Here is a 27,817-nt window from a genome sequence, read left to right on the forward strand (position 1 = left end):
CAATTTACCACATTAAAGAGCCGGATTAATTCTCGATGTAGGAAATAAGATTTACTTTGCTAATGGTCATAGATAATTAATTTTTGCATCGAAATGGATATTTCATACCAAAACCCTTGTGATAAATCTACAAAATTTATGGCGTGAGTGATTTGGTAGAATTTGCTGAGCTTAAGCATAGACAGTAAAAATTGGAAAAATATTTCCAGACAATTACTTGATATGGCATATGATCAGTGCATTGAGAAGTTGATTAAAAATAGCCGCAGGGAGGGGTTTCACACTCACCATACCTGAAGATTGTGTGTGTCATGGACCAAATCCACCTACAACTCCAAACACACATAACTGTTCAAATTACTAATTTAAGAGCACTAATTAACTAAAGGGCCTCTCTGCATTCGGGTGCTGGAAAACTGAAATAAAAACAGAATGATTCAAACACAAGGTCGGCCTGCAATCTGTGGCCATAGAGAACGGGGTAAAAAAATAATTCAGGTTGAAGAACACTTCATCTGTTGAATAAAAGTGATGGACTGAACGTCCCCGAAGTATCAAAAAGCCTGAAAGCAATGATTTGTTTTCGTTAGTGCTTCCTGGCCTGCAGAGTATTTCCGCAAATAAACTTGGCAATTACTCAACTCAACAGGATAGTCAAGGCATATATTTATTAGCGCGATACAAAATGTAAGTGACTATTAGAGTGAAGCCAGCATGAGTATGAGTCACAAGCGAGCAACTCAAGTACAGTTAGGATAATGTGTGGTAGTAACGTGTTGACATCGGTAACATTGAAGCAAATTGATACAAGGCAATTCATCTCTAATCAGGCTCATCTGTATCATATTGATAGATACACATACATACCCTTGCCACGTCTGATTGCAGGGTATTTTGTTAGTGAGAATGAGTGTGTAAATCCAAAGCATGTAGCAGATCGTTGAGGGGGACTATTTGTGTTTTTGCTCAAAGCGAGGAGGTCGAGCGCTTGTTTTCCAGGTTGGCAACTATGCATATAGTCTCCGCCGCTGTTAAATAATAGAACACTGAAGGAGAAGGAGAAACAGTCAGAAAGAGGGAAAAGACGGTGGTGGGGGGGTGGAGGAAAAATGAAAGGCATCGTCAAAAGGAAAAGTGACTCATTTACACCAAACCAAAATAATACTCCACAGGAGAGGACATATAAGCTCGAAAATAAAAGAAAAAGCAAAGATAATTTAAATATTGGGTGTGTGAAAGACATTCCACAAATAACACCATAATGTAAGCTACTAAACAAGGAACTCGTAATCAGGAATGAAACACCTGAGACCAAAGTCGTGTAAAGCAATGGGTTGATGACGGATATGTAATGCATTGCAGTATAATTAATACAATGAAGTGAACCTTTCCGAAATGTCATTTTTGTTCAATCAACTTTCACTGCCAGTCCGAGATTCAAATATCGCAGCCACACCCACGCAAATACACACACCCCCCACATGCTGGCACACATGTATTTACTGCGTGCACAAAACCCAGCCATACTTGCCTCTGGACTTATACAATTGAATGCCCAGAAGCAAATTAGTTGGTTCACTATTTGTACTTTAATTGCTCAGTGTGTTTAATATGCCTTACTTACAGTAGGCTAGCGTATAACAAACTTTCTCCAGTCACGCTTCCGTCTTTTCCCTACGTCCAGCAGGTCTTTCTCCCACATCGCGTTGTGTTTGGGAAACCTTTTATTTGTCCTGCCTTATCAACACGATGAGAATACCAAAGTCTTTCGGTGGGCCAGCATGTGAAGAAGGAATCAAGGAGGCGGAGGCCAATTAATAAATAGACTCGAGGGAACCCATAATAACTTTAGAGACATGGCAGGATGACAGCCAACTTACGCTTACCAGACGGACAATCACCTTGCTTGGAACTCATGATAAAAAGAAAAGAGGATAGTACACACTGGTTAGTCTTGACTAATGTATTGGCAGCAGAGGGACTGTGGCAGTCCCATACGAAGCCGCTCCACAACTGCTGTCAAAAATCCAATAGATTCTACAAAGTCTAGTCCATGAAAAAGAAGAAACAAAGAATCGCCGCAAACACCGTAATTGAAACTACAGATCAGAAAACCGGTCTCGGTCAGGTTGTGGATTAATGTCACATGAACACTGTCCCTGGTCACTGAAAGAGACTCATGAACAGAATCAGAGCTACACTGCAAGATGCAAAACCAGCTGTAACGCGCTACAAATATAGATGAAGGGTCCTGTAGGTTAATAGGTTGTGCCACGAATACTTAAAGAGCACCCACAGTCTGGAAAAAGGGTCTTGTGGACGAGAGAGATGAAATTACTTGTTATCAAGTGATGGCAATAGCAAAGGTGAGATAGAGGAGAGGAAGGAACTGCCCAAGAGTCCTAAGCAACACCCATCAGCCTTGAACCACTAGTGGTGTGGGTTGTAAATTAAAAGTTAACCGAGGGTGGTAGGGCAAAGGGGGGTACTGTCTCGACTGAGAAGGTACTCTGGGCGGTCACGAGAGATTGTTCATAGCGTTCATTTGATACAACTGGTTATGGTATATCATAGATGCTCCTGAAGTTTATATAGACACAGGTGTCTGGCTATCGTCAGTTACAAACAAACTCATTGCCATGCAGTTAATTCACAGCAAGACAAGGATCCCAAAACATCTGCTAAAGGCGCAATCAAGGAGTTTTTCAAACGCTAGAAAAAAGTAAATTCCTTGGTGGACGCAAGTCAATTTCCGATCTGCATCCCAATTGACATGCCTCTAGTTATAGAGAAACTGTGGACGGAAGCCGCGCCTAACCAGCATAATCTAAAGATGGTGCAATACATGGCCTGACTAGACATCACAGAGAAGACCCCAGGGGCCCCGTTAATGGTTCTCATCGGGGCACAGCTTTCAAGCATACCCTTAGCATGCAAAGGCTTATGCCACAATACGAAAACATGTGACTATACGGAGCTGCTTCATTACATTGACATTGCTTGTGTGTTCCCAGAGTCAAGCCATTCACGTGGCTGCCGCCTGAAAGGGTGAGGACTATGGTCATAAACATGTGCCTAATTTTCCCATTGGTGTCAGACAACATGTTAGAAAATGCAGTTATACAGGGTAATTCAAATCTGACAATAGGTACAATCCAAATAGTGGGAGTACAGAGGAATAAATAAATGATGGTTCCCTTTGTCCCAAATCATTATTGAGAGGGCACTGTTTCTACATGAATATTGTATCCTTGAGCCTGAGATATTGCCATTGATTCAGTTAAGGATTGCATTGTCGGTGATGGCTCCCAACATTTCCAAAATTGCAAAATAGCTGGGAGAATATACATTGGGCTGATGCTGGTGGCAATCTAAAATAAGGTATTTGAGTGGACTCACATTTTAAACAAACACCTCGCATATTCCAAGCGAGCTCTCCTTGCTATGTGTTGTTACTAGGGATGAAATTCCCGCGTGGAAATAATTACGTACATTTACCGCGCATTTTTAACTTCAGGGCGGAGGATAAATCAGATCAGTTAAATGCAGGGACCAGGGTGCCCAAAGTCTGATAGGATACGGCCATCTTAATAAAGCCTATAGGTATCGTAGTGAGTACCTGGTTCCATCCGACGCCAACTGTGGGCCGTATTTGCCTGACTGAGATTAACCCGAAGCTATGTATTTGCATGGCTCCCGCACCCTGTTCCCCTATACTCAGGCAGAGCATTTCTACCCACTTCTGGCCACATTTCTTGGACAAATGGAACTAGTGATCATAGATGTTCATATAAAACATCATGGCCATTCTATTCGTGCCCCATGCATATTTTGGGCTCAATTGCCTTACGATGATTTAGTACCAACTGTTTCATTTTTTCTTTTAAAATGAGCATTAGCTTTATAAAAGCTATCCAAATATGTTTTCAAGTTATGTACACATGAAATCAGATTGTTTCAGCTAAATAAAAACTTTTTATAGTTGGAACTCACGTAAAACATTTTATAGAAAAAAAGGATTGCACTGGCTAATGTTATTTAACATCATCAACTTGGTAAAACTACACGATTCCAATCGGAATATCTTAACTAACTTATGTGAACCTGTCGGCGCTAATATGCTGCCTTTATATCCAGTATATCTCAGACAATCCAGTACCCAATTTGTCAGAATCCTAACTTTGCAAGCATAACACCGCAAACCCAAGTTTCATAGCCTTCATTTTTGTGTGTGTGTGTTGATTTGCTCAATTACTTGCACGAAACACGAAAATAAAAAAAAAAAAAACAAACAGAGGATGAATTTAGCGCTCATATCCTACTTGACGATAGTCGTGCTTACAAAAGGATTACAGCTCAAAATACTACCTCGGCCCCTTGCGCTTTAAACTGCTTGTGTAATTCCCCCTGGAGGGTTGGGCTGGAAAAGAGGGGGGGCACGGACCCCGTAAAGGTATCAAACGATTGTGGTAGGAATGCCTTGTCAATTTCCGTTTAGCTACTTTGGCTCCAATCCACAATATAAGCTATTAGAGTAACTCTTTAAGACGCGGAGGTAGGATTGTACGGCACAGGGAGTTATCCAAGGAGTTCAAATGCGTGTGCGTTAGATAGTTGCTGAGACGGAAAACACTACGTAGAGGGGAGGCGAGACGAGGAAAGGGAAGGGGGGGAGGATGGAACGAGGGTCAAAATGGGGTCATTGTGATGGACTGTTAGTCTTTTATCTCTGACAGAGCACAAAAAAATTCGATAAGACAAAATGTAACCACTATCTACAACTAGGCGAAAAGAACGCTCATGTGGATGAGTGGGATGACAGGCCGCACTGTGAAGACATAAGGGGTCTGGGGCAACTGGAAAAGAAATAAAATACTGACGATTACCAATTTCTATTAATCCATAACCCCGATCCATTAGGTAGAACAATTGCCATTTGTATCTCTAGACAAATAAGATCACATTTTCCACATATGCAGAATGCTAATGAATGGTTTCTTTTAAAAAATTTTCAAACTTATCTACAGAAAGCAATATCATACCAATATCTTTACTGTGTCCAAATTTGTGCATCACACTATTGCTACTTTCAGAAACTGTTTTCCCTCCCCCTCTCAGGTTTGTCTTCCATTTTCCTTCTCTCTCTCTTTGATGTTGTTTGAGTCTGAATAAGAACATCATATGACCATAATTTTGCATTAGTTAACCTGTTTTTTTTTTTTATAAAATCTGTTTGGCATTTTAACTCTCCCTTGATTTTTGAATAGCAGCGTGGATCATCAACTTTATTGATCAAAGTTTGTAATCCAACTCGACCATATTTGAAGAAAGCACAACTAATAATTTAATAAGCCAAATATGTGTTGCCACCAGTAATATTTCTCCAACTACGTTTAGTCAAAATCCTTCTTCACTACTAAAATTAAAATTATTTACGATTATTATCCATTGGACAATGTGGACTGTGTTGCTTATCCCAGTGTGGTCAAATGTTTCCGCTTCAAACCCCGCCCTGACCGCAAACCTACCCACCATGTCTCTTTTGTAAACATTATGCCCTACTTATATACTCTAACTAGTTCCTCCTGCATGAATGAGCCAATTTCTTTCATGAAGGTTTGTTGACTTCATACTCAGACAATTAAGCTTTCTTAGGTCTCTATTCTGATTAAGGATGTTTGTGTTAAATAATTTCATGGAACCACACTGCTTCAAATCCGCCAATTGTGGATTCAGTGTGATGAGGATTTGGGGGGGTGTATTTTTTTTTTTTTTTTTAATGTTGGGTGGGTGGGCGGGGGGCTACAATAATAATTTGAAAGGCAATAGTTACTTGACTGTGACCAGACTTTCATTTACTTTTGCTAACAAGCAAAACAGCCATCTCATCCGTGGTCATTTTCTTTCCTTCTAAGTCGGATCTCCTATTAACGTTTCGTCTAATAAATTTTTTCCCACCACCTTTACCTCATATTCGACGATTATCGATTGTATAAAACAAAACGTCTACACTTACATTTTGCTTCAAGTACAATATTCACGTGCATCCATACTAGGATATCTATTAGAGCTAAAAATTTCTTGTTCGGTCATGTGGGATATACATCATAAATCGTCAGTATGCCGAACCAGACAGTGCATACTATCTAGTTACTTGCTGCACACCCTGATTTCTTCATCTTTATTAAAATCTGAACACTGTTAACTCAGAGATAGTCTGTAGTAGAGAAAGATCTTGGCCGCTGATTGATTTCAAATGCGTGCTCTCTTTTTTCCCTAAAAAGAAAGAAATAGAGCATGGCTTCAATAGATTCAAAAAAGGCCATTTGTACGAGTCAAACTTCACCCATCAGAATAGGACAAAATACTGCGCAATTATAGGTCATTACAAATTAACAAATAAAACTATTAGTGTCAACAACACTGGACAATCAATTTCCCACCCTAAAACTGCCTCTTTAATAGTTGACGATTAAAAAGTATTAAAGCCCAGTGATTGGAAGACGTCCTAGGCATCTTGTCTGGTTCACATGGAGCACTAATTCAAGAACACAAATTGAGTGTTGTGTAGTCCCTTGCAGTTGTGGTACAACTCATTATCACGGTATTACTTACACAGCCGGACAGTACTCAAGAAATCTGTTTCACATAACCTTCCATAGCCTATATAAAAGACAAGTATACACTACCATTGCAATCATCAGCATTGGCTTACCAGTTAAATCAAAAACGCCCGAAGCATTGGCCCCCCCCTTTTTGGAATCAATCAAGTTGCTATATGAGGATTGCCGAACGAACAGAAGCTTCTCTGTGTTACGAAAATAAGGTCTTGAAACCCCACCGCCTAATATGAAACAATTATTAGAAATCAACTGCACGTTCCTACAATTTCTATTTCTTAAAAAATACACATGGAACTAAATTGACCACATTTAAATCTTGAACAATTTAGCAATCTTCAGAATGCTTCACTTATTATAACCCGACCATTTGCCCAATATCGGAATTTGCAGACTTTACAAGGCAAATTCGCTGAAGTTTCTATGTTACCATAAATTTGACTTTTCCCTTGCATTCAATTAAGAACTTTCATGCAAAAAACGACAAGTCCCCGCAATCCCTTAACATAAATTGTGATAAGAATCTCGTCATGGTGTGCCAATTTCCATCGCAATTTTTTGTGGATAGGGGAAGTGGCCAGTGCATTATGCATGTCTTTTGTATGACTCACTTCCTTAACCCTTTTGCTGACATAACTTGGCTAATTTGACTAGAAGATATTTGACGGCCCTAATCAAGTGACTATGATTTAGTTACCTGTTTTTTACCACCTTACTATCACTTTTGGCCATGGCCAGGGAGAATATGTGATTGATCGCGTTATCAACACACTACGACTTAATCAAACAATATATCCATATTATATTTATCTTTTTCATTCATGAATAGAATAGTTTGATTAAACATTTGCAGTTGTGTTAGATGACTTGCGGCAATTGACCTCTCAATACAATGGTAAATGCGAAATTTGGGTTTACAATTTTGATATGAATGATTATTTCCCACTTCCCTAGTAAATTCAAATAAAACTATAACAATTAAGACTTCATCCTATAAGATTTGAAGACTTACAAGAGGGGTCTTGTATGATTCCAAGTGGCGTCGGTTTTTCAGATCACCGTTGGCATTGACTGTGGCACTGTAATCCAAATTCCACATTAATCTACCTGAAGAAAACAGTTATTTTTATGAAAAATGTACAACCTTTCAAGTAGTTTACAGACACATTATTTTGGAACACATTACAAACAGTTGAACGATTTATATTAGTAACCAGTACTTGATGCAGGAAGTAAATTGGTCCCGTGATGATTAGTAATGTGCCATAAAAATGAAGATTGAGTCTTAAGATTATCAGCTTTAAAATAAATTGGACTTCGCACCTCCATTACAGTTACACATTCTATTTTCATCAGTGAGATTTTGTTTAACGTAGCTTCTGCACGTTGTCACTTTGCAACACTTATCAATTTGTTGTTTTTTTTGTTAAACGTGCTATTATGTCTATAATAGTTGGTATTCACTAAATATTTTTGCAACTACTTTAAAAGTAATACTCAGATGTAGAAAGCAGGCTCAAAATGGTTAATAAATTAATGTCCACTGGATATATTGCAATCGAATTTTCAAACCTTAATCCTTATATTTAATTTTTGTTCAGCCTAGCCCCACTTAATGCACACAGCTTTTAGTTTGCTTTAATTTTAGTGCATCCTTGGTTGAACTTGACTTCCCCCCCTGCAAAAAAATAGGGGGCAATGGTCGGTGATCAGTGGCCCCTTTATAAGGTCGGGTGAATGGCTCTCTTTTAATCCTTAGCATAACAAAATCTGAAAATTTGCATTGGTATTTGACAATTAAACCATGATGTGCAATCCTAGCAACCAGAATGGAGCTTTCCTTAAACTAATGAAAGTAGTAATATAAAATGCGTTTTCGAGAATGTCAGCTTAAGTATGCATTAGATAGATACCAAAAAAATTTGCTTCTATAAGTAAGGGTTGCGGATTGGGAAAAAGTCCACTACAAAAAACGGTCAGATTCTGGAGCAGATCAAAGAGAGGGCGAGCAAGAGTAACATTTGGATGATTAATTAAACCATTTCCCATTTATTTTTGCCTCCGTCACCTCGATGAACATGATACCACTCGGCATTATTTCTACATAAGATCACACATGACACCCTGGCAACATTTAGTCCAAAACAGTATATAACATTATACTATAAAACCCTCTGTCAAGTATGACATTGTTATTTGGTGAGGAGCTCACTGCAGAACAGTAATGCTGGTATTTGAACAAAATTAGATAATCAATCAACATTTCAAAAGTTTCCTTTCGGAAAACTCAAAGAGGTCTACTTGTGAAATTTTTTCAAAGTGTGAAAAACTTCTGTATAAAAACACGTTACAGTTAAAGAAAATGATTAATATTAAGTTAACTCATGTTCCAGTAATAGGGATATCACATATAGACAGTCCTGACTACCCTGGCCACCTGGGACTTCTCCTTTGATGTTCATGCAAACCTAAAGTATTTCTGGAAGGGGGAAATGTTTTTAACGTCATCGGCCTGCTCCATGAAGTTTTTTGAGATCAATCAATATCATGAGACAAGGAAAAGTTCGGCTCATCTAAGCTTTTCTTTGGTTGGGCTTTAACTTAAAGTTTTCTTTTCCTTGACTTACGTCCGTGTGCTTCGAGTTGGGCTTAATGTGACAGAGTTGTGATTCCCGTGAATGACCTCCTTCGTTCCCTTAGAGAAGGAGATTGCACATTCGTCGTCTCACATCTTCTTTCTTTCGGTATTCAAGGATACGTTTATCCTGAGTCAGGTCATCTCATTGATGGGCTGGGATACCCAAATGAAAGGCTCTTCCCCAATTCCAGGCATACTTTCTGATAGTCTTGCATTTCTGTTATTAAAAGCTTGCGCCTCTTTCAATTTTTGAATCGTTTAGCCCGATATGGCATACTCCGAGGTGCTTGCAAGCGTTTTTTTTATTTTTTTTCCTGGCTACTAAGTATTCTGCAGTTTCTTTCTTAAATTACTGTGTTTTTTGTAGGATGAGCCATGCCAATCGGTTATCTCTTGTATTAGCCTGAAAAAACAGTGTAGATTACCATCAATACGAATAATACTTCTAAACATCAGTCTTTGTTTTGGGCAGAATGCAAAGTAGTGACCAGTGTTGATACGAAAAATCAGTTGCACGTATTGCGACGAGTGAGAGGTTTTAGAACTTGAGTAAACATTGACCACGTTTTGGAGCAGAGGAAGGAAAGAGGTTGTCAACATGGTTTTGCATTGAGTTTAGATGGTGTGCCTTGATAGTGTGCAGATATTAAAGTTGAAACCCGTCAAAGTTCTCTAAATGGTCAAATATTTTAGGAACGGATGAGAACAACATTTTCCCCTAGCTGACATAGATGTGGGTGAACGTCGGGTGAAGTTTCGCACAGGGGCTCTGCCACAGAAGGTAGTTGAGGGCCAGTGTCATTGGCATTATCTGTTAAGAGGGAAGTTAGATGTTGGCCCTTGTGGCACAAAGAGATTAAGGTGGTCTGGAAGATAAGGCAGGTACAGTGTTCCAGAGTTGGAACGCTCAGCCATAAGATCATATTGAATGGGCCGGTGCAATGGTATCGAAACATGGCAGAATGGCCCTACTCCTGCACCTATTTTTCTATTTCTCTTGCTATCAACATGTACAATGCATACATCCGCTATTAAACCCAAAACTAAGAATAGCTAGAAATTTGTTAGAATTCGCATGTTTGTGCTTTTACTGGACACTGATGAGCAATTCACATCCTAAACCATTTTTGATATCCTAATTAGTGGTTCAACCCAGACCACAAAGGACCTTGTTCATGGTTTTAACGTTTTCCCTACTTCCCCCCGACTAGCAAGTGCTTTTTTCTCGTGCACATTGCCCCCCCCCCACCCCCCTCCCCCTTCATATTTGACTGACAATCTTTCCTTAACCTTGTCTTCTATTGTTTTTACTTTATGACTCTAAAGAGCACAACAGAATCTTCCCCACTTGTAGAATGTTTACGAATGACTGTAATTGGAGGCCAATTCAAAATGACCATAATAAAACTCACAAGGACTTGCTAATTATTACAAGAACGTGATGCGAGAACTTTGCTGTTTACACTTCAAAGAAGTTGCCCGTAAATTAATTTATTTAAAAACCAAATCTACTAATTTGAACTTGGCAAATAAAACTAACTAACAAATGTACTGTAAATGTAGGGAATGGGAATGAGAAAATCTTAAAAGATTCTCAGCCTACCTGTGGCTTGAAGTTTGTTTTATGAGCATATCTATTCTGGCATTGACTAACTTCTCAGCTCCTGCAACTTGTTCTTTATCTGGTGGGGCATGGTGTATTTGGTGACTTCAGCTTGACGCAGTGCCTCCCTTCTTTTTGCTTCTTGTTGTAGTATGTTCGATAACGAGAGATTTCATCTGTTGTAAGAAGGAGACTAAAATCTAAACAGATCCGAGTCAAATTTTTCCTTCTAAATAGATGAAAGATGTACATTGCAACGTAATTATAAGTTAGATGTTGAGGTCTGCATACATGTAAATTAGAGATTTATACTTATAAAAGTTACATTTGTTGTCTCAGTGGAGATACCTCCTCCATTCTTCTACAAACACCAGAATTGAGGATCAACCCAGTCCATCTTTCCTCTTGGGGACCAACCCTCCTAATCTTGTAGGAAGCAATCTAGGCTCTTCTTGCTGTACGTACTCCTAAAACAACATAATTCTTCCTTACTAAGACAACAAAAATTGTAGTCATCGACGTGTTTTTCACGGTCAATTCTTCCTGTATATAGGTACCAAGATCTCCTTAATTATTGCACTCCCATCTCCCCAGAGTATAAAACAGTCTCGCGCATGTGTCTTCCATCATATATTCTACATGTTCATATATATATGTTTGCAGAATGGCAATTAGAGCTTTGAATAGCAGAATCGAACCATCGCGTTGTCTGCTTTTCTCATCTCTCCTACCAGTGAATAGTCTCACCTCGCCAGCGTACAGGCCTTCTATCGCCCATCTTTTCTACATCTCATTTCAGTCGGCTCTATCTTCTTACCTTTACACGATTGAAAACTGCACAGCAATCTCGTTGCCCAGGAGGGGGCGCTGTCCTGTGCATGGTGCTTCGCCCCAGCCAGCAGCTGTGTCTTTTCATCTCTTTTTTTATGAATTTTTTAGTTCAGCTTAATAGTGTTTTTTGTTCTGGATGGTCTAGACTTTTGTTTTCATTAATGTGGGGGGTTGTAGTGGGGGGGAACTAGCTTTCAGGGTCTCTACCTGGTGCGGAGAGGCAAGCTGCTTCTCTCAGGGCTGCAGTTTCGAACCGTCTCCTCGCTGGCCTACCCATGGGCCTGGAGCGGGTGTTTCCCCTGTCGGGGCTCCACCAGAACCTCAGGCATTCTGTTGCGGCAGCATGCGCTGGAGCCGCTATTGTGGTGTGGAGCGCGCTGTGCGATTCGGTTGTCTCGGTTCGCCCGCTGCGCTGGAGCTCGTCGGTGGAGCTGAAGCCGGGGGGCGCGAGATAAAATCGGCGGAGCTGCTGGTCTTTGGAGCAGTACGCAGCTTTTTGCGCTGAACGTACAAACGCATCGGGGAGCCTGGGCTATCTCTCAGATGATATCACCAGGTGGTGTGAGCTTGCCAACCGGACGGCGGCCTTCGTTGGCTTCGGTCGAGTCCCTCCGGCTCTCCGGTAAGGAATCAGCGGGTTTCTTATCCAGGGTTCCCGATTCCGCCGCAGAGAGGATGTCCTCCCCCCAAATACGCCAAGTACAGTCATTCCGGTGTAGAATGGCTTGGAACACAGGGCCTCGGCTTAAAGGCCTAATGGCCTCAATAGGCCCGACCCTAAAATGGGTGGACTTGGGATGGGGACTGGACACTGTGGCCTTCCGCTCATTTGGATAAGCAATTGCTGTGGGGGGATGTTTTTTAATGTTTAAATTTCTTTATTATTGTGTTATGTCCTGGCTATTCATTTCTTTATGTGGCTGCATGGCAGAGATAGCATTTCTACTACACCTTATGTGTATGTTCGCAATAAAATAACCTTTGAACCTGTTGAATCTTGTTCCACTGCATCCAAAATTAAAACGGTTAGCAGAATGGGACCTCGCCCAATGCCAATGACCATGTTTAATGCTGACGCCTTATCCCTACTCTGTTCTATTCACCAATTCTCTACTCCGCCTCTTTATTGGTACAACGAAAGATTGTGGAGTTGTTATTTGTATGCCACCTTAAACTTAACCAAATTTCCTACATTAAAGTACTGTATTTTTAACTTTTTTGATATAACAAAAAAAATTTATTTTAAAATTGAATATTATATAAAAAGATATTATTGATTATTATATTAATAAATATAAATGATCTTTCATATATTTTTAAAATTAGAGCACAATGGAGGAAGGTCTTGGATAAATGTTAAATTTTTTTTAAATAAGAATTATATTGAATAATTAGATCTTTAATTAAACTAATATATGATTATTTTAATGTAGTGTTGGGGAAAGAAATATTAGATTGCTATATTCGTTCATTTATGAGTATAAAAGTAAATAAAAAATTAAAAAAATATAATATAAAGAATTATAAGACTTATAAAAATAAATATAAAAAAAAAAAAATAAAAAAAATTTTTTTTTTTTTTTTAAAAAAACAATATAAAATAAAAAGGAAAATTTTTTTTTTTTTTTTTTTAAGGAAACTGAGAGTAATAAAAAAAAAAAATAAAAAAAAATAAAAAAAATATTTTTTTAAAAATAAAAAAAAAAAAAAAAAAAAAAAATAATTTAAAATTATAATTTTAATAAAATAAAATAAATTAAAAATTTTAATATATTTTAAAAAATTAAAATAAAAAAAAATACATTTTTTAAAAAAAATATAATATTAAAAAAAAAAACATAAAATTAAAAAAATATAATCATTTTAAAAAAAAAATAAAAAAAAAAAAATAAATAAAATAAATCTTCGGTAGGCTCTACTAACCCTAACAGCATGAACATGGTTGAAAAATTAAATCTCGTAATTTTTAGGTATGCTAACGCTTATAACACTGCTCATGCAACCACCCCCCCACTGCCAGCTTTGCGCTGCAGTTACACCTATGTTCTCGTCACCTTGCACCGTATCTCCTTATTTGTGTTCAGACATCTCACGCATGGTCCTTTGTCATATTCCCTTCTCTACTAAAGTATTTTTGAAAAAATAATTATCATCTCATGCTATCTGCATTGGCTTTTGTCCACAGGCTAATACAATCAATCATAGAAAAAGAATACCGCCCTTTCACTTGTCTCTAATCTTAACGATTGTCAACTTTATTCAATCTTCTACCTCATATTCTTCGGCACGCCGGCCGAGCTAAATAACCCATACACCACTACTGTACGATGTCTGAAGAAGGGATCCCATAAATATGACATGAATAGCTTATCCCTATCTTCTAGAAGATGCCGGCCTGACGCCCGGATCTATTCGTTCTTCACTCTTTCTCCCTTTGGTCGCTTACTAATTTTAGTACACTTTCATTACCTTCTGCTGTGAAGATAACATACACCTCAGGGCTATTTTGTCCTATTAATAAACGTACTGAAAAATTTATAACTTGCTGAGAAGGAATCCGTGGCTGCCCCAATGATAGAATATGCAGCTAGTGTCAGTGGAGACCATTAATTTCTCTCCCCTTTCTGCAAGTCTGAAAACGAAAGTATCTTCCCCTTCAAAATGACCCAAGTGAACTTAGCCATGCCAGTGTTAAAATAGCTGGAGCTGGAAAAATAGAAAATAATGGTATTTTCTAAATACCATAGAACATACTAATTTATGGTGGTGCCAAAACAGGCAGATTTTCCAAATTATTGGCAGATTTTTCTATTTATACCAAAAACACTTCATTCATTTTTTAAGATGTTGGATAACATAAACAAACTTTCCAATGAATCTCAAGTTAGGAGGAAGGGTGGTTACCAGGACCCTGACAAATGTGGAGGGAGCTCAGGAAAGCACAGTGAGCAAGATGCTGAACCAGTGCATAACCAGTCCAAACAGTTGGCCAGCAAAACATCTGAGCTCTACTGTGGAATGTCAAATTAAGAATAGCCAACTGTAAATTCATGCTGACACAAGAGACTGCAGATGCCGAAATCTCAAGCAAAAAAAAAAGTTAAATTTCGTTCCATGGATGCTGCCTGACACACAGAGCTCCTCCAGCAGTTTTATGCTGTCAGGGAAGGCATTGCTGTCAAACGTATGCTCTTTTGTATCTGATGTTCAAATTAGATTCCAGATCTGTGTTCAGGTAAAGAAAATAGATGCTATAGCACTATTGAAGAGAATCCAGTGTGTTCTCCAAGATAACCTGGAATTTTTTTTTTTCCGACAAGAGCTTGACTATTAGAATCCAGTACCAGTACAATACAAATAATATCTTCTGCTAATGCAAGTTTGTCTGTCAATATCCGTGTTCTGACTAAAGTATACCAACTTAATAAATCAAGCACAACTGAAACTTACTTGTGTTTTCTTAATTTCTCTTCAACCTCTGATAATTGTTTATTGACGATTGTTCTCTTGATAACAGCATTTACTTCAGCATCAGAGTGTACTGGTGATGGACTACCCTTTGATAAATCTGATTTCAACACTCGCTGTTTCTCACGACTTAAAACCAAGACAAAACAATCAGTATTTTATTAAGCAATAAAATTAATACACATTCTTCTGACTGACAAAAATCACAGAACCCAATTACTGATGTTTGCAAATATTAATCAAATAGGCATATATTACCAAGGATTTAAATATCTAGGCTGTGTTAATTATCTTTTAGGTTTTTTTTTTAGTCATTATTAGCTTTTAAATACCAAAGCAAATTAAAAAAAGTAGTTGGTCAAGTTAACTCATCTCAAGAAATGGAAGAAGAATTCAACCTGAGCAGCTCCATTTATAAACTTTTCCAGAATTGCCGTTAATTCACCATCATACACAATGTGACAAAGATTTAAATAATTAATAACTCGACCAAAGCAATTGACATTGTTCGTGCAAGAATAGAAGCAAATAGGCAGAGATCATTATTGGACATTTCACCTGATGTTTTCTTCCTTCAAAGGTCTATTTTCTTTCTTTCCTCCTTCTGGCAATCCACTTATGGTTCCTGCAGGATCATTTTCTTTTTCTGCTTTTAGCCTAGGTTTTGGTTTTGATGCCTTCATGGAGAGACAAATTTCAAGAGTCAAGTCAAGAGAGTTTATTGTCATGTGTTCCAGATAGGACAATGAAATTCTTGCTTTGCTTCAGCACAACAGAATATAGTAGGCATTACACAAATTTTAACCATTACACACAAATTTTGTGTGTGCATATTATTTAAAAAAAAAGAAAATAAGCCAATAAATTCCAGTGCTCAGCCATATCACGTTTACTTTTAGATTGAGTACCAAGAACTGTGGTGCAGCTAATAGAACTACTGCCTCATTGGCAGGGTTTAAACATATGGAGAATACATATTTATTTTCCTCATTCCTATGCTATATCCCCATTTCCCACACCTTGCGGTAGATTAATTGAACATAATAGATTGACCCTTGTTAGGACAAGTTGACGAAAGTGCTGTGAGAATGAAATGGGATTGTGTAATTGAATGCCTGAGGTTCAACAGGGACTTGATGGTGAATTGGGTCTGTTCCCATGCTGCATGAGAGTTCGCTCAGAATCAAAGTGGAAAGCCTGATTAAGTTACTTCAGAAAACTGCATGTGAACAGTGGCACACAAGGGGGTTCCCAGTATAATACTGCAAATGAAAAGTCGACAATCCCATCGCAGGGCTCTCGCTTAAATTTTTTTTCCTGTTGCCAGCCGGGCAACCGTGGCAGCTTTTTTGGTTGCCAAATGACAGTTTAGGTGGTCATTTCAGATGGCTTGCATGACACGTGTGATAATGTGCTCGGACGAAGCGCGTAGTTACCAGTCGGAATTATACTCAATGAAGCATTCACATATTATTTCTGCTTTAAATAAAGTCACAAACTAAACATTCACCAATCAAGACATGATATATCCCACAATGACATGCAGCAAAATTATAAGACAGTATCTCAACTCTTTTTACACATTGCAATTAATGCAATTTCTATTAGTTCTTTCCACTTCCCTGTTTCACTGTTTCCCCGAAGGTGTGTTTTACAAATTCCACTCTTTGGACAATATACAGCTTCTGTCATTCAGTTTCAAATTTTCTTATGGCACCAAAATTGGTGGTTTGGTGAACAGTGAAGGTGATTTGTCCAAGGTTATGGCAGGATATAGACAAACAGGCAAGTAAACTTGAACAAATGCATAGTGATGCCTTTTGGGAAGTTAAACCAGTTCAGGACATGCACAGTGCATAGCAGGGCCCCGAAGAATGCCCAGGGCATAGCAGGGCCCTGAAGAGGCACCTTGTTGGTCCCTAAAGTGGGCAGGTTGACGGGGAAGGCATATAGTATGCGAGGCATCGAGTATTAGAGTTGAGAAGTCTCGCAACAGTTGGACAAAACATTGGTTGCGCATTGGGCATTGGAATATTGTGGTTTTTCATTTATAGATAGGATACGATTAAGCTGGAAGGTGCAGAAAAGATTCACAAGGATATTGCCGATGTTGGGGGAGTCCAGAACCAGGGGCCACAGTTTAAAAATAAGGGGTAAGCCATTTAGAACGGAGATGTGGAAAAACCTTTTCACACAGTGGGTTGTGAATCTGTGGAATTCTCTGCATCAGAAGGCAGTGGTGGCCAATTCTCTGGATGCTTTCAAGAAAGAGATAGTTAGCGCTATTAAAGATAGTGTAGTCAGGGAATATGGTGAGAAGGCAAGAACGGGGTACTGATTGTGGATGAACAGCCATGATCATACTGAGTGGCGGTGCTGGCTTGAAGAGCCAAATGGCCTACTCCTGCGCCTATTGCCCGGATTGAAGGACTTGAGTTATGAGAAAGTAGAAATCAGAGAGGTCACTTGACACAGGTATATAAAAATAGTAGACCAAGTGGGACCCGTTCCCAAATGTGTGGGGGGGGGGGGGGGGGGGGGGGGGGGGGGGAGGGAGAGAGAGAGAGAGCTTGAGAGGCAAACACAAACAAACAAGACAAAGACTTTTAGTTATATAGACAAGAGATGAGAGACAGATGGGGTAGATGTGTCGTGTCTGTTTTGCAAGGTTCAAAATTGAAAGGGCATAGTTTTCCAGTGAGAGGGAAAAGATTTAAAGGGGATCTGAAGAGTAAAATTTTCATACCATGAGTAGATGGCTTCTGGAATGAGCTGAAAGGAGATTTGAAGCAGGAACAGTAACAACATTTAAAAGGCATCTGGACACTGCTTGAATGAGCAGGACAGAATTAATAAGGAGAGTGAAATTAGTATGAAGGACATGATGGTTGGCATAGATGCAGTAAGCCAAAGGGCCCTTTTCTGTTATACCAATGTACAACTAACTGCTTATTTCCAGATTGTAAATAATGTCAAATGAACTAACATTTCAATTTATCCATTGTTTGAGGACTTGCAATCTTATGCTCGTCAGTCTAACAGACCTCGCCTATTTGTGGGTTTTTAAAGAGTAATTTCCAATATCAGTATACTCCTCTTTGGCAGCAGCCACAATTTTGCATTCAATTGCAAATTTCACTACAATAGTTTCAAGTACAGAACAGACGAATCACCTGGGGTTACGTTGATTATGGAATATATAAAATGTAACATTCAGAAATAATGGTAACATAAATGTGATCCTAATCAAAATTTCTCCAGCCTAGCTGTCATTTGACAATGTCGCTCGTCTTGATAAGTACACAACATTGCAAATTATCTCATAACTTAAGTGAAAAGCACACAATTTGCAATTCCAGAGATGTACAATGGGCTTTCCTGTTACTACAATTATGACTAGAACTGATGTGAAAGGATGTTACCTGGGGCTAAGTGGCATCATTTTTGCTTCCTAGCTGTGAGATTGTAGGCTCAAGTCCTACTCTAAATACTTAAGCACACAATTTAGGTTGCCAATCAAATGCAATAAGGAATCCTGCATTATTTGAAATATAATTTCTTGAATGGACATTAATCCAATTTACATTTGCCCTACCAAGTAGTCCATTTCATATAAATTGCAACCTAAGTTGCAATGAATTACCTGGTTATTGCCATTTAATGTTTCTGAGACCTTACTATAATGAATTTGATTGTTGTGTTACTTAAATTACAACACTAGTTATACTTACATAGAAACATAGAAATTAGGGTGCAGGAGTAGGCCATTCGGCCCTTCGAGCCTGCACCGCCATTCAATATGATCATGGCTGATCATCCAACTCAGTATCCCGTACCTGCCTTCTCTCCATACCCTCTGATCCCCTTAGCCACAAGGGCCCACATTAACTCCCTCTTAAATATAGCCAATGAACTGGCCTCAACTACCTTCTGTGGCAGAGAATTCCAGAGATTCACCACTCTCTGTGTGAAAAATGTTTTTCTCATCTCGTTCATAAAGGATTTCCCCTTATCCTTAAGCTGTGACCCCTTGTCCTGGACTTCCCCAACATCGGGAACAATCTTCCTGCATCTAGCCTGTCCAACCCCTTAAGAATTTTGTAAGTCCCTATAAGATCCCCTCTCAATCTCCTAAATTCTAGAGAGTATAAACCAAGTCTATCCAGTCTTTCTTCATAAGACAGTCCTGCCATCCCAGGAATCAGTCTGGTGAACCGTCTCTGCACTCCCTCTATGGCAATAATGTCCTTCCTCAGATTTGGAGACCAAAACTGTACGCAATACTCCAGGTGTGGTCTCACCAAGACCCTGTACAACTGCAGTAGTACCTCCCTGCTCCTATACTCAAATCCTTTTGCAATGAAAGCCAACATACCATTCGCTTTCTTTACTGCCTGCTGCACCTGCATGCCTACCTTCAATGACTGGTGTACCATGACACCTAGGTCTCGCTGCATCTCCCCCTTTCCCAATCGGCCACCATTTAGATAAGTCCGCTTTCCTGTTTTTGCCACCAAAATGGATAACCTCACATTTATCCACATTATACTGCATCTGCCAAACATTTGCCCACTCACCCAGCCTATCCAAGTCACCTTGCAGTCTCCTAGCATCCTCCTCATAGTTAACACTGCCCCCCAGCTTAGTGCCATCCACATTATACTGCATCTGCCAAACAACAAAGAACTGCTACTTCCAAATAACAAAGTGATTGCAATATTACATGTCATAATATTCACGAAAGCCAATAGTATCAAACAATTAGAATTGTTTTACTATCGTAGTTATGAGGTTACAGTTGTTCATACCTCTGCAGTCCTTCTTGCTTCTCGAATCATGGATTCCAAACCGCCAAAGACACCCATTAGACTGGGTTGCTCATTATCTGAATCACTATCATCAGAGTCATCCAGTCTCACAACTACTGATTTGTGCCTTGGAATCTAACAAGAACAATAAGAAAAGGCAAACAATGCATGTTAAAGCAATTAATGTGATAGTACCTCTAACACAATTTTCATTGTACCTGACCCTGACCATACTTGCACCAATGGCAATAAAATAGACTTGACTTACGGAGAAATTTATGCAGCATTCAATTTGTTTTTTTATATAAACCTTCTCGGGATGCACATTTAGATCATGCATGATTTGAGTTGAATGAAAAAAATACACACAATATACAAATTATTAAAAAATAAATCAAATCGTGAATTCAAAATACTATTGTGGTGTGTAGATGAAGGAATACAGATGAGGAAATACAGAAAATACAAAGGAGAAACTAGACAATCAAATAAGGAAGAGTGTTATACAAAGAAGCCAAGGGGGAAAACTGGAAAAGCCTCAAGCATACACAAATGCCAGCAGAAACATGATTTGCCAGATGTCCCTGTTCTGTACATGTTCTATATAATTCTATGCTATTTCCTGCTTACAATTCCATTGAAAGCTTACAATATATATATACCCACATGATGATAAATACTCACAGGATGGACTCAAGTGAAAATATGAAAACTATTACACAAAATCGACCGCTAAAAATCACAAAGACCTATTCTATAACAACCTGCATGGACTTGGTTATTTTGTTTCCGAATCCCTCAGATCTTTCAATAGATCATCAGATAACATGCTACTGAGGGTTACTATTCATGTCACTGAGGGTTTGAATTTATTGGTATTTGCTGAACAGCAAAATATTATTTATTTAATGGGTTATCTTTTCTTAAAACAGTGACTTTGTTTAACAATTTCCGGGAGTAATTAAAACATTAACAAAAGCAGGAAGATAATCTTTCATTTATCAAATGGACACATTTTAAACAAAAAAAAATCAAAACAATTAGTACATTTTACTTTAACAAATGTGCCACAAGTAAAAAGAAAAACAACTTTCAAAAATATATTTTGCAATGGTTAATATTGAAGGGAAGCTTTGCATACGCTAATTTAAATTTAGCACGCACACATATAACTTCTGTTTGGTGCAATTGAGAGTCAACATATTGAACAAGATGAAACTAATCTTCATACAGCTGTATGATTTTTAAAAGGACTTTGTGGGAATATCTGACTATATTGAGCTGAACTACAGCATTATGGCAACTTATTTTGAAGCACCAATGCCCCACTTTGAAAATAAGCTACAAGTATATTTTAGATGAAACCCCATTCTAAGTTGTGATGTGAATCGCCATGAGACTTACCATTATCAGCGGCCGATTTGCTGAAGGAGCTCTCACAAATTTTGTGGTTTGTGGACGTGGCTGTAATGTAGAATTCAAACTGGCAGTTGAGAAATTATTTACTGGCGCCGATTGCAAATTCTCAATAGGAAGAGGTGGCAAAGAAAGATCACAATCATCACTCGAATCCTGCTTAAGAAAATTGAGAGAGAAAAATAACTTAACAGCGACATATATAATCTGATTATTTTATACTTCTTGCAATGTTTAACCTATAGCCTGAATCTGTTCCCTAAATCTCACACAATGAAGGTAAACAAGCAAACTAGTTTCCCTTTGAAATGAATGAATCCGATTTTAAAGAAAATCTAAAAAGTTCGTGACAAGGAGAGTTCTATTTGGCTCATACCCTCCATTATTATATCTTCTGCAGAGCATGGACTTCTATGGAATATAAGACAACAAACACCACATGGATTAATAGGTCAACCTTCATACCTTCAGGAGTAACTACCAAGAGACAGGCCCACTTTTCAGGTACACAATGATACACATTCCATCCAAAACAAAAATAAAACCATAAAATCATTAATTTATGGACATGGCAAAAAGTGAACTGCCTTGCAGGATACAAAGAACCCTTATTCTCAATAAAAACTCAAAACTTTCAGGACTCAACCAATGAGTACAATATAGAAATTACCAGCTAAACTTCCTAGCTTGATATAGATTGCCCTCTGCTGGCTAAAAATACAGATTTAAATCAGTTTCAGTTACCTCAGGTTTCAAAGCACGTCGATTTGCTATAGATTTTAACAATTCTTCTCTAAGCAGCATTTCTTCTTCTTCCTCCTCATCAGCAAACGGTGGCTTAGGCGGTTGCTCAGGCTCCTCGGGTGGAAGTGGTGGTGGTGGCGGTGGTGGGGGCAGCTCGAAAGGACAAGGGAAGTAACTCTCCAAATAATTTGGAAAGAAAGACTCTCCCAGACTCTGGAGAACAAGATTTGCAAATTATTTGGACATTATCAAAGCTTAGCATCGAAAAAAATATTAGGTATATTACAAAAGGGGACAAAAATGGTTTATTTGAAGCTCGCAAAACAATCCAAAAGTAATGCCATATAATTTTTTAACACAGTTGGATTAAATATATTAACTTCCCTCCATTCCATAAAAATGAAAATAAACCATGACTGCGGCTAATATTTAGTCTTTCTTGAAGTCATTAATTGCTGCAGCAACCACTGCAAATCATGAATTGAACCATAGTTTCAATGCAAAATATTTTGTAAGCAACATTCTTGTTGAACAAAAAGCGAAACAATATGGAATAATTTTGCAAGATTTCCATACAAATACAACAAAATAGAGTACCTTGTATCACAATTAATAGAAAAAATGAAGCTCACTTGATGGATAGATATTGGCACTGGTGGCACTGGAATAAAATACCCTGTCTGGTAATCCACGGTGAATGGACGTGGCACTGGAGATGATACTGTCAGGAATGGCAAATAAAATAGTTTATAGTAACAGACTTAAAGACCTAGAACATTTAGCACAAGTCTATCCAAATGAGTTAAGAGCCTGTCGCACTTGACGATTTTTTTGGCAACTGCTGGTATTATTGACTGACATATCAGGTCACCGAAAAATTAGCGGCGTGATGAGTCGTGATGCGGCGGTGACGCGGTGTGATGATGTTTGACGCGTGGTGTTTTTTCAAGTGTTGCAACATTGTTTTGTCGCCGCTGGATTTTGAAATGTTCAAAATCTTTTGGCGACACTGATATTGACGCCGGCAGTCGCCAAAAATAAGTCGTCAAGTGGGACAGGCCCTTTAATTGTTAATATGTTCAACTGACATGCCTAAAATGTGATCACAGTCACTAAGAAATAGGTACAAACATTTATAACCTGAATCCCTATTCATATCAAATTATCAGATGAACACGCACATAATGCCATGTATGTATGGCAGATGCAGTATAATGTGGATAAATGTGAGGTTATCCACTTTGGTGGCAAAAGCAGGAAAGTAGACTATTATCTGAATGGTGGCCAATTAGGAAAAGGGGAGATGCAACGATGGTGTCATGGTACACAGTCATTGAAAGTTGGCAGGTTACACAAAAAAGCTGGAGAAACTCAGATCTATGGAGCGAAGGAAATAGGCAACGTTTCGGGCAACCCTTCTTCAAACCCTTATTTCCTTCGCTCCATAGATGCTGCTGCACCTGCTGTCATTTTTTGGTAACCTTCGATTCTCCACATCTGCAGTTCCCTCTTAAACACATGCAGGTGCAGCAGGCAGTGAAGAAAGCGAATGATATGTTAGCATTCATAGCAAAAGGATTTGAGTACAAGAGCAGGGAGGTTCTACTGCAGTTGTACAGGGTCTTGGTGAGACCACACCTGGAGTATTGCGTAGTTTTGGTCTCCTAAACTGAGGAAAGACATTCTTGCCATAGAGGGAGTACAGAGAAGGTTCACCAGACTGATTCCTGGGATGGCAGGACTTTCATATGAAGAAAGATTGGATAGACTCGGCTTGTACACGCTAGAATTTAGAAGATTGAGGGGGGATCTTATAGAAACTTACAAAATTCTTAAGGGGTTGGACAGGCTAGATGCAGGAAGATTATTCCCAATGTTGGGGATGTCCAGAACAAGGGGTCACAGTTTAAGGATAAGAGGGAAGTCTTTTAGGACCGAGATGAGAAAATCATTTTTTACACAGAGAGTGGTGAATCTGTGGAAATCTCTGCCACAGAAGGTAGTTGAGGCCAGTTCATTGGCTAGATTTAAGAGGGAGTTAGATGTGGCCCTTGTGGCTAAAGGGATCAGAGGGTATGGAGAGAAGGCAGGTATGGGATACTGAGTTGGATGATCAGCCATGATCATATTGAATGGCGGTGAGGCTCGAAGGGCCAAATGGCTTACTCCTGCACCTATTTTCTATGTTTCTATAATTACAACACTGGATATCGGGCAGTATTTAAAATAAACTTCCTCTATAGGCAGAAACCATTATTGTGCATTCCATGTACGAATGGAATGAATGTAGAAAAAGACAAAAACACTATATTTTGGTATTTAACCGAGCATTGTAAATGTCCAAAGCTGTACAATTTTCTCTACGATGAGCAAACATTCTATCATAAGCATAAAGTACAAGTGTCAGCTTAGTGACAAAGATCTTAAATGCAACTTAGTTATAAACCAAACAATACTGACCTGGCGAATTGGGTTCACTGTCTGTTTCCATCGCAACCTCTTCATAGTTATCATACTGGTACAAGTTGCCAGACTCTTCTATTGGTTTTTCTTGCGATTTTTTACTATCTGTATCTGTTGACTAAGAATAGCCAATATATATTAGTGCCTTTAAAACACCTAAATGCAAATATGCATTTGGATTCTTCTAATCACATTGTGGAGATTAGCTAACCGATTGTTCATTTATTTTGCCATTGAACCGTACAACTAGTATACTGAAAATCTAGTGAGGAATTGCAGCTAACTGCAATTTCAAGCCTTAGCTTTGTGGATCGGTGTGTTTATTATGAAAATGGTTTTGATTCTTTACAAGACGGAGCGCTTTCAAACGCTGCCGAATCTCGTTTGTATTGTCATCATTGTCTTTCCAAAAAACAGCCATTTTAATCCATAGTGCCAGTTATGCATCAAAGCTTCTAGTTGAAAAATTCGTATTTCACCGATTCATACCATGCTGCTCAATTGTATTCAAATACATCAGAATGAGGGCAATTTAAGTTTTCATATCCAATGTCATTAGTGATTAACTGTACCTACACTGTAGAAATATAATGCAAATGCTCATTGTTGAACCATTTGCTTACAAAATAATTCAAAATAAGTTCTGTACTGTACAGACCACACCAATTCAACTAGTTTGTTTTAAAATAGGGCCAATATTTTACAGCCGATCAGTTAATAGACAAATTCTCTGCATAATATACTTTTCTTTTTTTTTTTCTCTTTCTTTTTAAGAATTTACCCAATTTTCAACAGTCCTCTATGTCCATTCTATGATACCAAAAGCACCAATATTTGAAAGTAACAGTAAAGTCTCAGTTGGAATACCTTCACAGTAATTTTACAACATTATATATTTATTAAATGTAGCAAGTCAACAAATGAAAATTCAAATTGACACTACACATGAGATTCGACAGGATGGATTTCCATAGCAACATCGTTTAGGCTTAATTTTTATTACAGCTGCTTCATGATTCACTGCACAGGAGAATTAAGATAAATAAGTAGGAAGACTGCATCAACAACTTGATAATTAGCAGTTGAAATTTCATCTTCCACAGCAAAAAACCCGTGGAATTCACAGAAGTATATATTTTTAAATGGCAGGAATTAAAAAATTATTTAAAAAAAATTATAACCACATTTCTGCACTGAAAAGTTTGTTAAATAATTGTGATGTATAAACGTCTAAAAAAACCTGCAAACATAAATTCACCCAATTCAAACCATCATTTTTACCTTGCTACTGGTTCGTCGTTTTCCTCCAACAAGTTTCATGAAACGATTGTACTGCTCCTCCTGATTAGAAAGATCGCGAATTTTTCTGATTTCATCCTCGCGTTTCTTTCGTTCCTCCTCTTCCATCTGTCTCCTTTCCTCATCCTCTCTGCGCTGCTTTTCCTGCTCCTTTTGCTGCTGTAACTTTTTCCAAGCTCTCGTTTTCTGCCTCCGCAAAACCTGCTTTGTTGCAGTTGCTAAAAATTGACAAGATTCAAATTGGATTAAATCTAATTATCTGTTTCCCTATTTTTTTAAACTACACTTTCTCACAGTGCAATTTCAATTTTAATCCAAACATGTAATTCTCAATGATTATTTTCTTTCTGTTCTGGTTTAAAATGAGGTTTGATTAACTTCCCTCTTCAACTTTCAAGAAAGAATTATCACTCTTACAAATCAATCACTTTTACTATAACAATGTCAGAATTACTTTACTCAGCCCTCCGAGCAACAATACTGAAATTTCCTAAATTTCACCAATAAACCCTACTGATTTTGTGACATTATTCCTTGTATTTCTGAACTACCATTGATGTTGACTACTAAATCCTCCACCAAAGCATCACTGTCCCAGCCAATATAACTGCTTCAGTTTCCAATTAATCCTTTCAAAGAAAATGTAATCAGGATATCTTCTGTGGATTATTATTGCGTTTGTTTGCTGACACCGCCACTTGTCAAGCCTGCCCACATCCTTCTCCCAAACCATGCCCTTGTCATGTCCAACTTTTCCAATGCCCATCAATCGCATTGGAATTATTCTAACGATCCTATTCTTTACCCTATAGCACCCAGCATCTTGGATATAATTTATAATTTTTATTCAGCTCAAAGTTCTGCATAGCTTGATGCTAATATCACTAGCCCCATCTAAAACACACGCACCTCATTTTTTTCCAACTGTGGTTTCATATACATCAGTCTGCAGCCATGCCTTTAAACGTCCACATCCTGAAATGCACTTCACGACTGCGTTTCAGTTATTTCCTCCCTTCCGAGCGTTTTCAAATACAATCTATTTTACCCAATATTTTTACATCCCTCACCTATTATCTCAACTAGTGATCAACGAGTTTAAATTGTATAAATATCAAAATAAACTTTCTGCTATGATAACAACTTGTGCGCTCAACACTGACAATCCATTTTTTTCCATCTCAAACAGCAACTTTAGAGTTAATAAGACCATAAGATATAGGAGCTGAATTGGGCCATTCAGCTCATCGATTTTACTCCACCATTCAATCATGGCTAATCTATCTCTCCCTCCTAACCCCCATTTTCTCCTGCCTTCTCCCAATAACCTCTGACACTTGTACTAATCAAGATATCTATCTCTACCTTAAATATATCCACTGACATTGCCTCGACAGCCTTCCGTGGCAACGAATTCCACAGATTCACCACACTCTGACCAAAGAAATTCCTCATCTCTTTCCCAAAAGTCAATTAATTCTGAGGCTACCTTTAATCCTCGACTCTCCCACTAGTGGAAATATCCTTTCTACATCCACTCTATGTAAGCCAATCATGGTTGATCTATTTTTCACTCTCAACCCCATACTCCTGTCTTATTCCTGCAACTTTTGACACCCCCATTAATCAATAATCTATCAATCTCTGCTTTAAAAATACCCAATAACTTGGCCTCCACAGCAGTTTGGGCAATAAATTCCAGATTCATCACCCACTGGCGAATAAAATTCCTCATCTCTGTTCGGAACATCCTTTTATTCTGATGCTGTGCCCGCTGGTTCTAGACTCTCCCATTACTGGAAAAATCCTTTCCACGTCCACTCCATCTTGGCCTTTCATTATGCAGTAGGTTTCTCTTGACTTGGCTCAATGAGATCCCCCACTCATCCTTCTGAACTCCAGCGAGTACAGGCCCAGAGCTGTCAAA

General features: G+C 38.4%; 1 protein-coding gene across 1 annotated transcript in view; it reads right to left on the reverse strand.

Moving 5' to 3' along the window:
* LOC129706565 (zinc finger C3H1 domain-containing protein-like) overlaps window positions 1–27,817 on the reverse strand; it is a 90,472-nt gene that overhangs the window by 52,921 nt on the left and 9,734 nt on the right. The window contains exons 5-13 of the mRNA XM_055650927.1: window positions 25,873–26,108; window positions 24,589–24,709; window positions 22,761–22,849; window positions 22,129–22,341; window positions 21,373–21,543; window positions 19,969–20,103; window positions 15,719–15,837; window positions 15,143–15,289; window positions 11,679–11,779 (exon numbers count right to left, since the gene is read on the reverse strand). Of these exons, the coding sequence (XP_055506902.1) occupies window positions 11,679–11,779; window positions 15,143–15,289; window positions 15,719–15,837; window positions 19,969–20,103; window positions 21,373–21,543; window positions 22,129–22,341; window positions 22,761–22,849; window positions 24,589–24,709; window positions 25,873–26,108 (1,332 nt within the window). The remainder of the gene's footprint in view (window positions 1–11,678; window positions 11,780–15,142; window positions 15,290–15,718; window positions 15,838–19,968; window positions 20,104–21,372; window positions 21,544–22,128; window positions 22,342–22,760; window positions 22,850–24,588; window positions 24,710–25,872; window positions 26,109–27,817) is intronic.

This window comes from Leucoraja erinacea, chromosome 19 (assembly GCF_028641065.1).
Source record: "Leucoraja erinacea ecotype New England chromosome 19, Leri_hhj_1, whole genome shotgun sequence".
Taxonomy (NCBI): Eukaryota; Metazoa; Chordata; class Chondrichthyes; order Rajiformes; family Rajidae; genus Leucoraja; species Leucoraja erinaceus.